This window comes from Ammodytes marinus (genome assembly GCF_949987685.1).
Source record: "Ammodytes marinus genome assembly, chromosome: 4".
In the NCBI taxonomy this organism is placed as follows: domain Eukaryota; kingdom Metazoa; phylum Chordata; class Actinopteri; order Uranoscopiformes; family Ammodytidae; genus Ammodytes; species Ammodytes marinus.
The window spans coordinates 4,310,497-4,324,280 of record NC_137233.1 but is presented as its reverse complement, the minus strand read 5'-3'; the positions used below and the strand labels follow the sequence as shown (position 1 = coordinate 4,324,280).

At 36.5% G+C, this 13,784-nt stretch overlaps 1 protein-coding gene across 1 annotated transcript in view; it reads left to right on the top strand.

Moving 5' to 3' along the window:
- The window catches only part of LOC307249229 (sodium- and chloride-dependent taurine transporter-like), a 27,419-nt gene extending 15,124 nt beyond the window's left edge, over nucleotides 1-12,295 (top strand). Inside the window, exons 5-8 of the mRNA XM_080025872.1 lie at nucleotides 2,296-2,398; nucleotides 3,023-3,123; nucleotides 4,196-4,369; nucleotides 5,152-12,295. Of these exons, the coding sequence (XP_079881998.1) occupies nucleotides 2,296-2,398; nucleotides 3,023-3,123; nucleotides 4,196-4,369; nucleotides 5,152-5,310 (537 nt within the window). The 3' untranslated portion in view covers nucleotides 5,311-12,295. The remainder of the gene's footprint in view (nucleotides 1-2,295; nucleotides 2,399-3,022; nucleotides 3,124-4,195; nucleotides 4,370-5,151) is intronic.
- Nucleotides 12,296-13,784: the final 1,489 nt, after the last annotated feature.

Sequence of the window (13,784 nt, the reverse complement as noted above, 5' to 3'; positions counted from 1 at the left end):
CAGAAAGTGATTCTGACAACACGCGTTCTCCAGAATCACTGACTACACCTTTTAACTTATTGACAGACAATTTCACACACACACGTCATTGCTATGTATCCTCCTCAAACACTTAAAGGCCTACTTCACCGGTTTGAATATGAAGGTGTATTGAATTCTGAGATCCTATGTAGTATAAATGTGCGAAAAAAATTGAAATCGGTTCATCCTAGCCTGAGAAAAGGCAGAAAGAGTGTTTTTTTTAACCCTATATTTCTCTTTCTCGTGACATCACAGAAAGAGAAATACAGGGTTAAAAAAAACTTACTTTGTAAATATTACTGTGATGTCTTTTGTGACATCACAGTAATATTTACAAAGTATGTTTTTATACTACATAGGATCTCAGAATTCAATACACCTTCATATTCAAACCGGTGAAGTAGGCCTTTAAGTAAAGTTACTTTATTAGTCAATGGCTATCTATACAATTGTCTTTCCGCATATCCCTTCTCAAGTTATCAGTGAATAAAAATACCATTATTTTGCACTGATGGTCTGGTTTGCTGTTACATGTCATTAATGATCATCAGAGGGAAAAAATTAGACCGTTTCAGAAATATTTAAAAGTTCCTCGTAGCACCTTCTTAATACACAGAGACACACACTCTTTCCCAGGAGAAATAACTTGGTGACGGCAGCAAGATAAATATTTTAGATTGTAGGGATGCAACGAAAATGGCAAAATAAGTCATTTTCTGTAGTACAACAAAATTACAGTCCCATTGTTATGTATCCAGGCGCTGCTGCTAAATTTATATTGACGAAAAAGAAGAATATAAGCAAAGTGCATGAGGAGGAGAGAGCGAGCAGAAAAGCGTCTGCACAGTGGGAAAGCAGGAAGCAGGCTCAACATAGAACATTGTTTACTTGTCAAATGTTGAGACAGAATAGTATGAATAGGCAGATTTCCCAATTTCACTGGAACTGATACGTGACACGATACTGTCAACATGACGAGTACATTTAGTTATGATTCATTTTGAGCTCTTTCCTCTGAAATCTGGCTTTGATCTTTGTTTAAACACAGTTACTGTCACTGTCTCTCGTCTATCAAGCTCTCTCTCTCACTCTCTCTCTCTCACTCGCTCTCTGTCTCTGTCCCTCCCTCTATCTCTCTCTCTCCCTCTATCTCACTCGCTCTCTGTCTGTCTCTCTCTCTCTGTCCCTCCCTCTCTCTGTCTCTCTGTCTCTTTCTCCCTCTCTCTATCTCCCTCTCTCTGTCTCTCTTACTCTCTCTCTCTCTCTCTCTCTCTCTCTCTCTCTGTCCCTCCCTCTCTCTGTCTCTCTGTCTCTTTCTCCCTCTCTCTATCTCCCATCTCTCTGTCTCTCTGTCTCTCTTACTCTCTCTCTCTCTCTTTCTCTGTCCCTCCCTCTCTCTCTCTCTCTCTCTCCCTCCATCTGTTGTTCCCATGGTAACGTCTTTTTTGGGATGTGGTGGCCTGGTTCAAGTTTAGGATTCCCATGATTGTTAAAACATCTTTCACTCTGGACACACACACACACACACACACACTCCCTCTCTCTCACACACTTTCACACACACACAAACACACTCCCTCTCACGCACTCACACACATTCACACACACACACACACACGGTGGCAGCCTCACGTGTCAGCTGCTCTTGTTCGGTCACGTTAGTTTTTTAAATATCTCACTATATATAGGATATCAAACCCTTATGGTAGTTACATCGTCTTTCAAGAATGAAAGTTACAATTTGTCCTACTTCGCTGTTTATTAGTGCTTTTCGTACGGCAGTTTCTGTATTCAACTTTTGCTCGTGGGAGTCGGTAGAGCAATACTTATTTTGGTTTCGTCCAAATCGGGCAAAAACTGTAGGAGGAGTATGTTTTGGTGACTGACACAGTTTTTGCGGCGTAGCGAAAAATCTATATAGACGCAAATGGGCGTGGCCTTGACTTCAAATCTATGTTACATTTAAACAGGTTATTATTCCTGCACAGGCTTTCCTATTGATAGTGAGAACAAAATAAAGATATTGTCTGTTCATGTTACTGGGAGGAAAATAATCTTGTTATAATTTCTGTTTTATTTAGTGTTTTTCTCTGACTGCATTAATGAAAGCAAAACTACATTTCCTATAAAGCAAATAAATGTGTTTAAAAAAAATTAAGATGCTTGCTATTCAAATAGGGAAATGGGGAAAAAAAAAAACATATTTTAAAATATTTGTCTGTCTGTCTGTCTGTCTGTCTGTCTGTCTGTCTGTCTGTCTGTCTGTCTCTACAGGGTGGCATGTATGTTTTCCAGCTGTTTGACTTCTATGCAGCTAGCGGTGTGTGCCTTCTGTGGGTGGCATTTTTTGAATGTATAGCTGTTGCCTGGGTTTATGGTGAGTACAATATATTATATATTTTTAAACTTAAAGGTGCAGTGTGTAGAATTGTGGGTTTTATTTCCTAGCAGATTTTGTAGAAAGTAATTATAATATCCATAAGTACATTTAATTTAGTGCATAATAGCTGAAAAACATTTTTAGAATTAATTTTTTTCCCTTAGAAAGGGTCTCATATATGTCCATATTTCTCCATACTTTGGACCAAGGCCTTGTCACCGCCATTTTGGAAGTGTCATAGTTGGAATGTCATCAGGTGCATTGTTTAAAATTTAGAATTGTTCTTGTCCTTGAAGGCCACTGTAGCTTCTGTTATTATTCGAAAAGGGTGGAGTTACCCAGGGAGTGTTGCATTCTAGAACTTTGTAGAACTTACTTGATGATGTCATATTACACACTGCACCTTTTAAAACACATGTTTATAGACTCGTATGCTAGTGTGTTAGCATATGAGCAGCAGTAATATTAATATGTAAATGTATGTTGGGTGTGGTTCTACATAAGCCTGTAGTCCTACAGGTTTCTGCCACACCCACATGTATTTTCTTTTTTTTCTACAACATGTTTTTTTAAATCGATTTGTATGTGGAATAAATAAACTAAACTAAACCGTCCTTTCAGGCGCTGATAATTTCTATGACGCTCTCGAGGACATGATGGGCTACAGACCAAATGCTTGGATGAAATGGAGCTGGACTGTGATCACTCCTCTACTGTGCATGGTGAGAGAGACGGCTTTAATAATACTATAAAACCAGGATAATCGGTTAAAGGGATAGTGCGTAACTTTGTACTGTGCTTGGTGAGAAAGACGGCCTCATTATACTGTCAAACCACCATTATCTGTTAAAGCTAAAGTGCGTAACTTTTTCATATAAATTAATGACATTCACTCATCTACTGTGCATGGTGAGAGAGACGGCTTTAATAATACTGTAAAACCAGGATGATCGGTTAAAGGGATAGTGCGTAACTGTGCACGGTGAGAGAGATGGCTTTATGAATACTGTAAAACCACCATTATCTGGTAAAGCTACAGTGCGTACATTTTTCATATACATTAATGACATTCACTCCTCTACTGTGCATGGTGAGAGAGATGGCTTTATGAATTCTGTAAAACCACCATTATCTGTTAAAGGGATACTGCGTAACTTTGTACTGTGCATGGTAATGATAATATTAATAATGGATCGGATTTATATAGCGCTTTTAATCACACTCTCAAAGCACTTTACAGGGCTCCAGGTTCCATTCACTCATAAGAGATCCGGCTTCATGAATACTAATAAACCATGATTATTATTTAAAGCTATATTGCGTAACTTTTTCATATAAATGAATGCCGGTTACATTCAAGTCATCGCCAAACGAGTATTGAAGAGTTTACAAATTTAGTTTTTTTATTGTATCTTGTACAGCACTTTGGTCCAACTGATGTTGTTTTTAAATGTGCTGTGGAAATACAATTGACTTTGACCATAACAGTGTAAACAAGACAGAGGACAACACTACCTTATTAAAGGCAGACATTTATTTGTATTAAAACATGTATATTGGGGACGCTCCGGTGGTGTAGTGGATAGAGCGTGTACCATATCGGCTCCGGCCTTCGTTGCAGTGGTCGCGGGTTCAAATCCGACCCGTGGACCTTTACTGCAGGTCATCCCCCCTCTCCCTCTCCCTCTCTCTCTGTCTGTCTCCCCATTTCAACTCTGTACTGTCTAACAACTCTTAAAAATGCCCCAAAATAATAATAATCTTTAAAACCGTGTGTATTTTTCCTCGATTCAGAGCTGCTTCATCTTTTCGCTGGTGAAATACAAGCCATTGACGTACAACAAGGTGTATGAGTATCCCGACTGGGCGGTGGGCATCGGCTGGACTCTGGCTCTCACCTCCATGATATGCATTCCCATGGTCGTCGTTATCAAGATCCTACGCTCCGACGCTCCGACTCTCATTGAGGTGGGTGGAGGGAGGAGGCCGCCATTTTGCATTTTACACACACACACACACACACACACACACTATAAAACACATACACATACACACACACACACACGCCACATTACATTTCACTAACGCTTTCATCCAATATATAGTTTCTTGCACAGATTTCATTCAAAGCCAATTCCTTTATCAACTCAATCTGAAGGACATTTTACTTAAATGTTGAGTCAGCGTGGCTTGTTGTCAAAATAGCTAACCCCTCCCTCCCTCCCTTTCTCCCCTCCCTCTCTCCCTCCCTCTCTCCCCTCCCTCCCTCCCTCTCTCCCCTCCCTCTCTCCCTCCCTCTCTCCCCTCCCTCCCTCCCTCTCTCCCCTCCCTTCCTCCCTCCCTCTCCCTCTCTCCCCTTTGGAAGATCAAGGCTATATGTTATCCTTCTAAATCGTGTTAATTTTATTTATTTAATAAAGGTTATTGTATTGATTGATTGACTAACCCCCCTCCCATCCCTCCCTCCCTCTCTCCCCCCCCCCCCCCTCCCCCCCCCCCTCCCTCCCGCTCTCCCCTTTGGAAGATCAAGGCTATATGTTATCCTTGTAAATTGAAATGTTATTGAATTGATTGACTGATTGATTGATTGATTGATTGATTGACCACCCCCCTTCCCTCCCTCTCTCCCCTTTGGAGGATCAAGGCTATATGTTATCCTTGTAAATTGATTGATTGATTGATTGATTGATTGATTGATTGATTGATTGACTAACCCCTACTCTCCCTTCCCTGCCTCTCTCCCCCTGCAGAGGATCAAGGCAGTCGCGGCCCCGGTTCGCGGCGGCGCTAGCTCCCGTCCCGCAGACCACCGTCGTCCCAAGGAGCTGGCCTACCCTCTGGACCCCAACGGGAACAAAGGGCTGCTCATGAAAGCCCCCACACACACCATCGTAGAAACCATGATGTAACCGGGAACAGCCGTCTCCATGAGAACGCTCTCCTCTCCTCTCCTCTCCTCTCTACTTTAAGATTGCTTCTAAAAGCTACTAGCTAATAGCTTTTTATTGTCTATCTATCTTATCTATCTATCTATCTATCCGTCTGTCTATCTATCTATCTGTCTGTTTTTTGGTGGACTGAAAAGGGTTTGGATGAAGAAGGAGAGAAAAAAAGAAAAAGTTCCCGGTTCAAATCTTTCAGGAATACTTTGGAGGTGGTTTTTGCTCTTGGTGTTTTTTTCTTAAAAAAAAATCAAGCAATCACAATTTGAATATATTTCTGGATTAATCACGAGCTGTTTGTAGTGTTAATGGGATTATACGTCCCGCTATACGTTTGATAGTGTGGGACAATATAGCACCAGCCATTATTTAAAATACAAATTTTTTTTTTTTAAGAAAGTGGTTATCGAGTCTTGGAATCAAACAGCCTTTTTGTAGCCAAGATATTAAAAAAATTCCAAAAAAAAATTCCATATTGATCACAGAAAAATCTGCTTGTTTTGGGCATATTGTTTTGGACAATGTTACAGCCCGTTTGCCTGTGTTCCAGGTTAATTTATCTGAGTTTTTTTTTTTACGTGCCATATATGGGTTCAACTTTGGCTTATTATGTTCAATTGTGTTTAGTAAAGCAAATGTTGAGAGGAGAGGAGGTTTAAGGACCCAGGCACTACAGAGTACAGAATTATTAACTAATTCTGAAAAACACTTTTGATGTTATTTCAGCTGCACTTGGCAAAATGTGTACTTTATAAAAATGACCAAAATTCATCAATCCTAATTTAAATGTGTGGCTGTCACAAAGGAAAACGTGTCCCAATCAAAGGCTATTAGCATATTCTAGGTTGTTTTTTTTTTATGTCCAAATCTTAGTCTAGTCTCAGTGCTGGATACTTTACCAACTCAACATGACAAAATCAAAACTCAAGAGCAAAACAAAAAAATAATCCAAATTTACTGCAGCCACCAAAGTAATAATTTTTTTTTTTTTCATTTTGCTGCCTTTCTTCTCTCCCTTTTATAATCATTGAAAAAAAAAATTCCAAAAATCCAATAAATGTTCAATTGAGGCAGCCATGCTAGCCAATGACGAGACCCTTATTGCACCAGTGTATTTAACCTGGTTTTTAATGCACCTTAGCACACACACATATCCCCTATTCCCCCCCTTATTCTTCCATAGCCGTATTAGACTATGGGTTAAAGAGAAAAAAAACTAGCACTGAATCTGTGTCAGGGGAAAAATCCGCCCCTGCACAAAATTTTCGAAAGAGAGAGAGACAGAGGTAACTGAAAGGATTTGAAGTGTGGAGGTTGAACCCTTTTTGAGTGTGTTGTTCGTGGCGTACTGTACAGTAGTAGCTAATAATCAAGTCTATATATCTATCTTATCTTTCTCTTGTTCCTAGACCAGTTTACAGTACATTTAGTTGACTGCAATAGGCACTCTTTTTGGCTTACACATTTTTATTTTTTTTATTTTATTTTTTTTTAAACAGAGGGTGTTACAATATTATTAGTTATTCCCTCTGTCAATGTTTAGACAATTTTTTTGTTTGTTTTTTTATTGATAAGATGTTATTGGTATTCACTATTGATGATAAATGCTGTAGTTTTTACATAGGAGGAGAAGAAGGAGGAGGAATACTTCTTTCTTTCTTTCATATGGTGAAAATATACAAAGCTATTATACAAATCATTATGTTTTTACAGTGGATAAAAAAATTGTCCACGTCATATTTTGTCCAAAGTTTTGTCCAGCCGGCCGTTTTATTCTGTCTTTATCACACAAATAACTTGATTATTTTTTTTTCTCCAAATATTTTCTTCTTGTGGGTGTGTGTGGCTGAAGAAAACATACAGCAAGCAGTTTTTAATGTATAGCCAAAAAGTAAATTCTTAACAAAGGCTCCATTTTTACGTTTTGAATGTGTTTTTATAGTTTTTATTTTTTTCCTTTTGTAAATGCCAGGGGACAGTATTTTAATTTGGTTAAATTCAGCCAGACAAGGGGCACCGTAGCCAATACTTTAACAGCCCCTGCGTTCCAATCCCCATACTTCCCTACTATTTAGTATGCCAGAAAAAGATTTAGGATGTCCCAATACCTAGATGCCCCACTCCAACTCCAATAGCATTTTGGATTATTCGTCTTTATTCTTGACATATCTCGACATATCTTCCTTATCTGATTTTTTTTTTCTCCCTCCTGTGGCCCTAAAACTCTTCTGTACTTTAGTATGTAGTGTAGTAAAAAGAAAGAGTATGCGATTTGGAATGCAGGAAACATGTCACCTACTCACTGACTTAAAGCAACCATTGGTTTCGGTGGCAATCTAGACAAACGGGCAATCTAGACAAACGGGCCACTATTAGACTGTCCAATCATTTAAGTGTCAAAATCTCTTTATTGACATTGTGAAATTTGGCAGCTGGCAACAGACAAATCAGAATATTGTAATTTTTTTTAATATTTTTTGCTTTAATTTACCTTAAAGTGAGTTCTAAATAGCTTCAAATAATCCCAGCTGTTCTACAAAGCAAACAAAATAGTCCAAAAAAGGTTCTCAAAAATCTCGTTATTGTTTGATGGGAGCTGGGTTTCCATTCCTAATCAGATCTTGGTAATTTTTTATTTTTTTATTTTTATTTTTATTTTTTTTGCTTTAATTTACCTTTAAAGTGAGATCTTAAATAATCCCAGCTGTTCTGCAAAATAGTCCAAAATAAATTCTCAAAAATCTACTTATTGTTTAATGGATGTTGGGTGTCCATTATCATTTGGGATTGGGGATCAGAATTTGTTTTTAGTGGCATAGCAACAGTCAATATAACATCGGTTATCACATTCAAATAATTCTACAAAAAATTTAAGAGACCACTCCAAATGTTCAGTGTCTCTTGTTTTACTATCTATAGGCATATGTTTGAGTAGAATGAACATTTTGATTTTATAATATAAACTACTGACAACATTTCTACCAAATTCACAATAAAAATATTGTCATTAAGAGCATTTTAATCTTAAATTGATTATAACTTTTTGGATAGGAGATCTCGCATATGTTGCAGTAGACTAGATAACATCCCCATAGTGTTATCTAGACAGATTAAATGGTTGCGATTTGAAAATTATTGGAGTAGTGAGTAAATGTGCCCTGCGATACTTTAAAAAAAAAATCTTAAACTCTGGCTGATTTTTTTTTTTTTTTTTTTTTTTTTTTTTACATACTATCCTTTACTGATAATAGTGGGCCATAATATCGACAGTATGACCCATTATCGACTTATCTTTAGACGTGTCATACTTACAACTGTTTTCATTCATTGTAATGTGTCTGTGTAACAAACAGGGGGTTTCTTGAGTGTATGTGTCACCTGTGACCATCCATCTAGGACCTTTTATTATGTAGTGCTTCTTTCTACTGTATCTCTGCGTTCTTTCGGCCACGCGAAAATTAAAATTCATACTTTACCGGCCATGCTATTTTTTACCCACAATCAAATATTATACAGAGAAAAGAAGTGAGTTTTTATTGCACCTTATTTATGTAATTTGGAATTTAACTCGAAAGGATGAGGCCCCGGAAAAACAAGAGGAACAAACTTACACCGCCAATCGTTTTTTATTAATTGGAAGAAAAAAAAAATCAAAAATCTGAATTTTATTATTACATTACTTAAAGTTTTGAGGTCTTCTGTTCTACCAAAAGCAGACATATTAAAAAAACTATTGACGTCAAATATATAGTTGTACAATTCAATGGGCTAAAAATATGCATTACAGAAACTTAGACCTGCAATTCCATCAAATCAGAATTGTTCGTCTTGTTAGACAAGGGCCTCATCTTGACTTTCCTCTAAGCTTTCATACATTTTTTTTTTTTTTGTTAAGTTTATTTTATTTTATTTTTTCAACTAGAATAAAGTAGTTCATATCATTAAAAGGGATTTGTGAAACCAAATCCACAGCAGACATCTATTTTCATACGGCAACACAAATTTGTTCCTATAATATTATTATTATTATTATTATTATAAGTCATCCTTGTACAGTTTAAGCTCCCCATCGCAGACCTCAAGTTTTCATACAACGCTTCATAGTAATCCTAGACTTTTGTACAGATAATGGTTCTATGATTCCCCCCCCCCCTCCCCACACCCCACCGGAAGGATATTTACACTACGTATATACATTAAAATTAATTTAAAAACTACATTAAAAGACTTAAAAAGAAAATTCCATCAACTTTTAAGTAAGACAAATTACATCAGAAACCTTAAAATAACATGAGAAAAATTGCACAGAGAAATTGCAATAGACAGCTAATGATAATCTGTCTTCCACACGGACTTTCAGTATCTTTTTAAAGTTGATCATTTGTGGGTTGTTGTTAATTTCTCCAATTGAAACAAGTGACAAAATGTACTTGAAATATATTTTTACAGCAAGAAACTGTGCAACAATATTGAAAGTGCTGAAAAATTAACGTTTGCTAAAATTCAAAACACAAAAAATGTAATTTGCTAAACATGTTCCATACTGAAAAAAAAAAGTAATAATTTCACAACCAAATTTAACATTTTCCGAGTGTTAAGATCCTTCTGTTGGTGGGGAAGCGTAGGGCAGAAATATTAACTAATGCAGTTCATTTATTGGTTTATTCTGTGTGTGTGTGTGTGTGTGTGTGTGTGTATTTTACAGTATGTAATGTACCAGCCCCTTCTTTACACTCCCCCTCTCCCCCTCCCCCGACCTGTCAGTTAGCCAAATGTTAAAACCTGCCGTTAACCTAAAGCTAACCACATTTAATTTTTTTTTTCTCAGAGAATTTGAATTTGCAAAAAGATCCGAAAGCATTAGCGAATTCGATGCACAAAGTTTTTACCGCCCGAATGTTGAAAATGTGAAAGTCACCCGCGGGTGAATGTAAAAAGGTTTCTGAAGATTTATTTTTTAGACGTTGAAAAAAAAAACGAACGAGAGAATTTTTTTTTTTTTCATTTATCTTTTTTGTTTTACTGAATTCAGCAGTTACTTCTTGTTCTTGTCTTATTTTATGTTTTTTCAATTGTGTGTGTGTGTGTCGTTGTTATCACATTTGCCTTTTGTATTCCAAATATATAGTAGTGTATTTGAAACCTCTGACCGTCATTGGAGTAACTTGTACAACTATCAATCGAAGAAAAATCGTAAAAAAAAAAAATAAAAACAAGCTACAATTTGTTACGTGCAATACTTTGTAGAATACTTTTTTTTTTTCCATGCTGTTTTTTTCCCTTTTAAGATGGTACTTAAACGGATTGAATTAAGACAATTAAGCTTGTGAATTATTGTTGAAGAAAACATATAAATCTTTTGGGTCCAGTGAAATTAAAAATCCGCCATAAAATACTTTGCAGTGTGGAACTAAACTAAACTTGAATCACAGTTCCGTCAAAAAAAAATTACGTGGTTTGAAATGCACTGAGAAATATGTTAATCAACTAAACTATGTAAAATCAAATGAAAAATAGTATTTTTTTGAGTTTGAAACACCGTAACACTGCCACTATAAGCCCACCAGCTTTCTCCCTGCCTAGATGTATCTCATTAACATACTGCTGTGTTGCTAAAAATACAATTTGACAACTTTCCACATGAAAATTCACCTAAATTCACAATTTCTAGTCATATCAAAGAAATGTAGTCATTCCTGTAGCCAATATAAATTGCTACAAACACCTTGCAGTCAATGTTTCGTCTGCTTTTAGGAATACCTGTCGCTTGGCAACAAAAGCAGTTAATCCCAATACAAACAAAGAGATTATTACATCATATCAAATGTTTGGCTTTGTCTTCAAAACCTCAAATGCCATTTTTAAACATTCTAACTCTGCCACACCCGAAATGCGACCTCAGTGCTTTATATTTAAAACAATATCTACTCGCACACGGGATGATTTATAAAATTCCATGTTGCCTCCATCATGTTAAAAACAGGTATGAAAACGAAGCAAACATATCGGCAGGATTCAGAAAAAAAAATTGTCCATTCTGTGCTAGTAACGACATCAGACCATAATAATACAAATGTGATTTTTTTTTTTTAATTTTTTGGGCTGTGTTGAGGTGACATCAACATTTGTTTTATCACTATGTATGTAAATCAATGGGTCTCCATTTCCCGGTTGCATTTTAAGTGCATAACATTTTTTTTTTGTCTGTGCGTCTAGGGTTTGACGTTTAAAAGAAGGCATAGTACTCACTCGGACAAAACCGTAGTAATGATACAATTAAAATAATTGTTTGCATTGATTTCAGTTTTGACTTAAAAAGGCGAGATTCTTACAATTATTAATCAAAATTCTGTAAAATCGTCTTTAGTCATATTGTACTCACTTAAATGAAATATGGATATATAAGAGACCCTTTCTAAGGGGGGGAAAAAAATTCTAAAACATTTTTTCAGCTACTATACACTAAATAAAACGTACTTATGGATATTCTAATTATTTTCTATCAAGTCTGCGATAAAATAATTCCCAAAATTCTACACACTGCAGGTACAAATTATCTAAGCGCTAGGGCTTCTGGGAAATGGAGTCTTGCTCATACTCTGTCATCACATGGTCTCCAATGACAACGCCTCTGTCTTTCCTGCATTATAATATAAACCGTATACCAGCCCTTTTACTGTTTTTATGAGAATGTACATGCGGGGGGGAAAATGTTTTATTTTATTTTTTGATTAATTAATTCTTGTTGAAGAATCAGAGAGAGAGAGAGAGAAAAAAAAACATTATTAAAAAAAAAGATTTGAAGGGTTTTTATTTTTTGATTTTCTTATGGCCAACCTGTAAGCTAGAAGAGAAAAAGAAAAAGAGAAAAAAAATATGTGTTTGAAATGGGTTTTACAAAAAGGTGTAAAACTTTTTTTTATTTCTTAATAAAAAATGTGTCTTCAGAGAATTGAGTTTCGCGTTTCACTCATTGTGTCCGAGTGAGTGGTTTATTCAAGATGTTTTTATTATCATTTGAGTTTATAGACCTGCATAGAAACATACTGCACACACACACACATTTAGACACAGACACACACACACCTACACACACACACACACACGCTCACGCTCACACACTCCATTCAAGTAACAAACCAAGCCTGTGACCTTACATACATACTGATTTGTATTCAAATTAATGTGCAATAATACTCTCTCTCTCTCTCTCTCTCTCTCTCTCTCTCTCTCTCTCTCTCTCTCTCTCTCTCTCTCTCTCTCCATTCAAGTATAATTTCCCCACTCAGGGTCTTATGTACCTAAATCCCCTTGACAACATAATAAACATTAATCCTACAAAGCCTGTAACACAAAGAGTTTTTGAAGCCCAATGCATTTCACCACTTTCCCTTCTGACACTTCAGTATAAATGTGTTGGAAGTCATACAGTGGGTTGAAAGCTGCTCCGTAGCCATTACAATAACAGGGCATACGCCACTTTTTTTTTTTTTTTAATTGGTATTTAAAGACCTACTTCACCGGTTGGAATATGAAGGTGTATTGAACTCGGAGATCCTATTTAGTATAAATGTGCAAAAAAAATTGAAATCGGATCATCGTAGCCTGAGAAAAGGCAGAAAGAGTGTTTTATGGTCTCACTGTCTAACCCTACATTTTCCTTCTTGTGACATCACAGTAAGGGTTAGGATTAACAGGACAGCTGGGCCAAGGGAAGACTAAGGGAAGACTGAGGGAAGAAAAACCTCATTCACTAAATTATAATAGTGATTTTATAATGATAGAACGCTGGTTCCATATGGGTGAAGTATTCCTTTAAGCAATATCACATGAGAGGGAGCAATGTTGTCGCTCTATATCAGTGCTGCTGTGATTCGGTCGTAGGTACGAGTCCGCAGGCCGAGTGCCGAAGATAAACCTGACTTAGATTCTAGACTAAAATTTAGTGTTCAAAATGCTTTTCCCAAAACATTACACCCCTATTTTTTTTACTGTAGTTTTAATTTATGTTTATTTTTTAATTGTTTTTCGTTTGTTAATACAGACAGGAGATTCATTGGTCTTTGGTGTATGTTTCAATGTTTGATGGGAGCCAGATATTTAAAGGAATACTTCACCCATACGGAACAGGCATTTTATCATTATAAAATCACTATTATAATATAATGAATTAGGTTTTTCTTCCCTCAGTCTTCCCTCAGTCTTCCCTTGGCCCAGCTGTCCTGTTAATCCTAGCCCTTAATGTGATGTCACAGTAAGGAACATGTAGGGTTAGACAGTGAGAGCATAAAACACTCTTTCTGCCTTTTCTCAGGCTAGGATGAACCAATTTCAATATTGTTTGCACATTTATACTAAATAGGATCTCAGAATTCAATACACCTTCATATTCCCACCGGTGAAGTAGGTCTTTAAGCTTTACATTGCCAACAACTGATAAA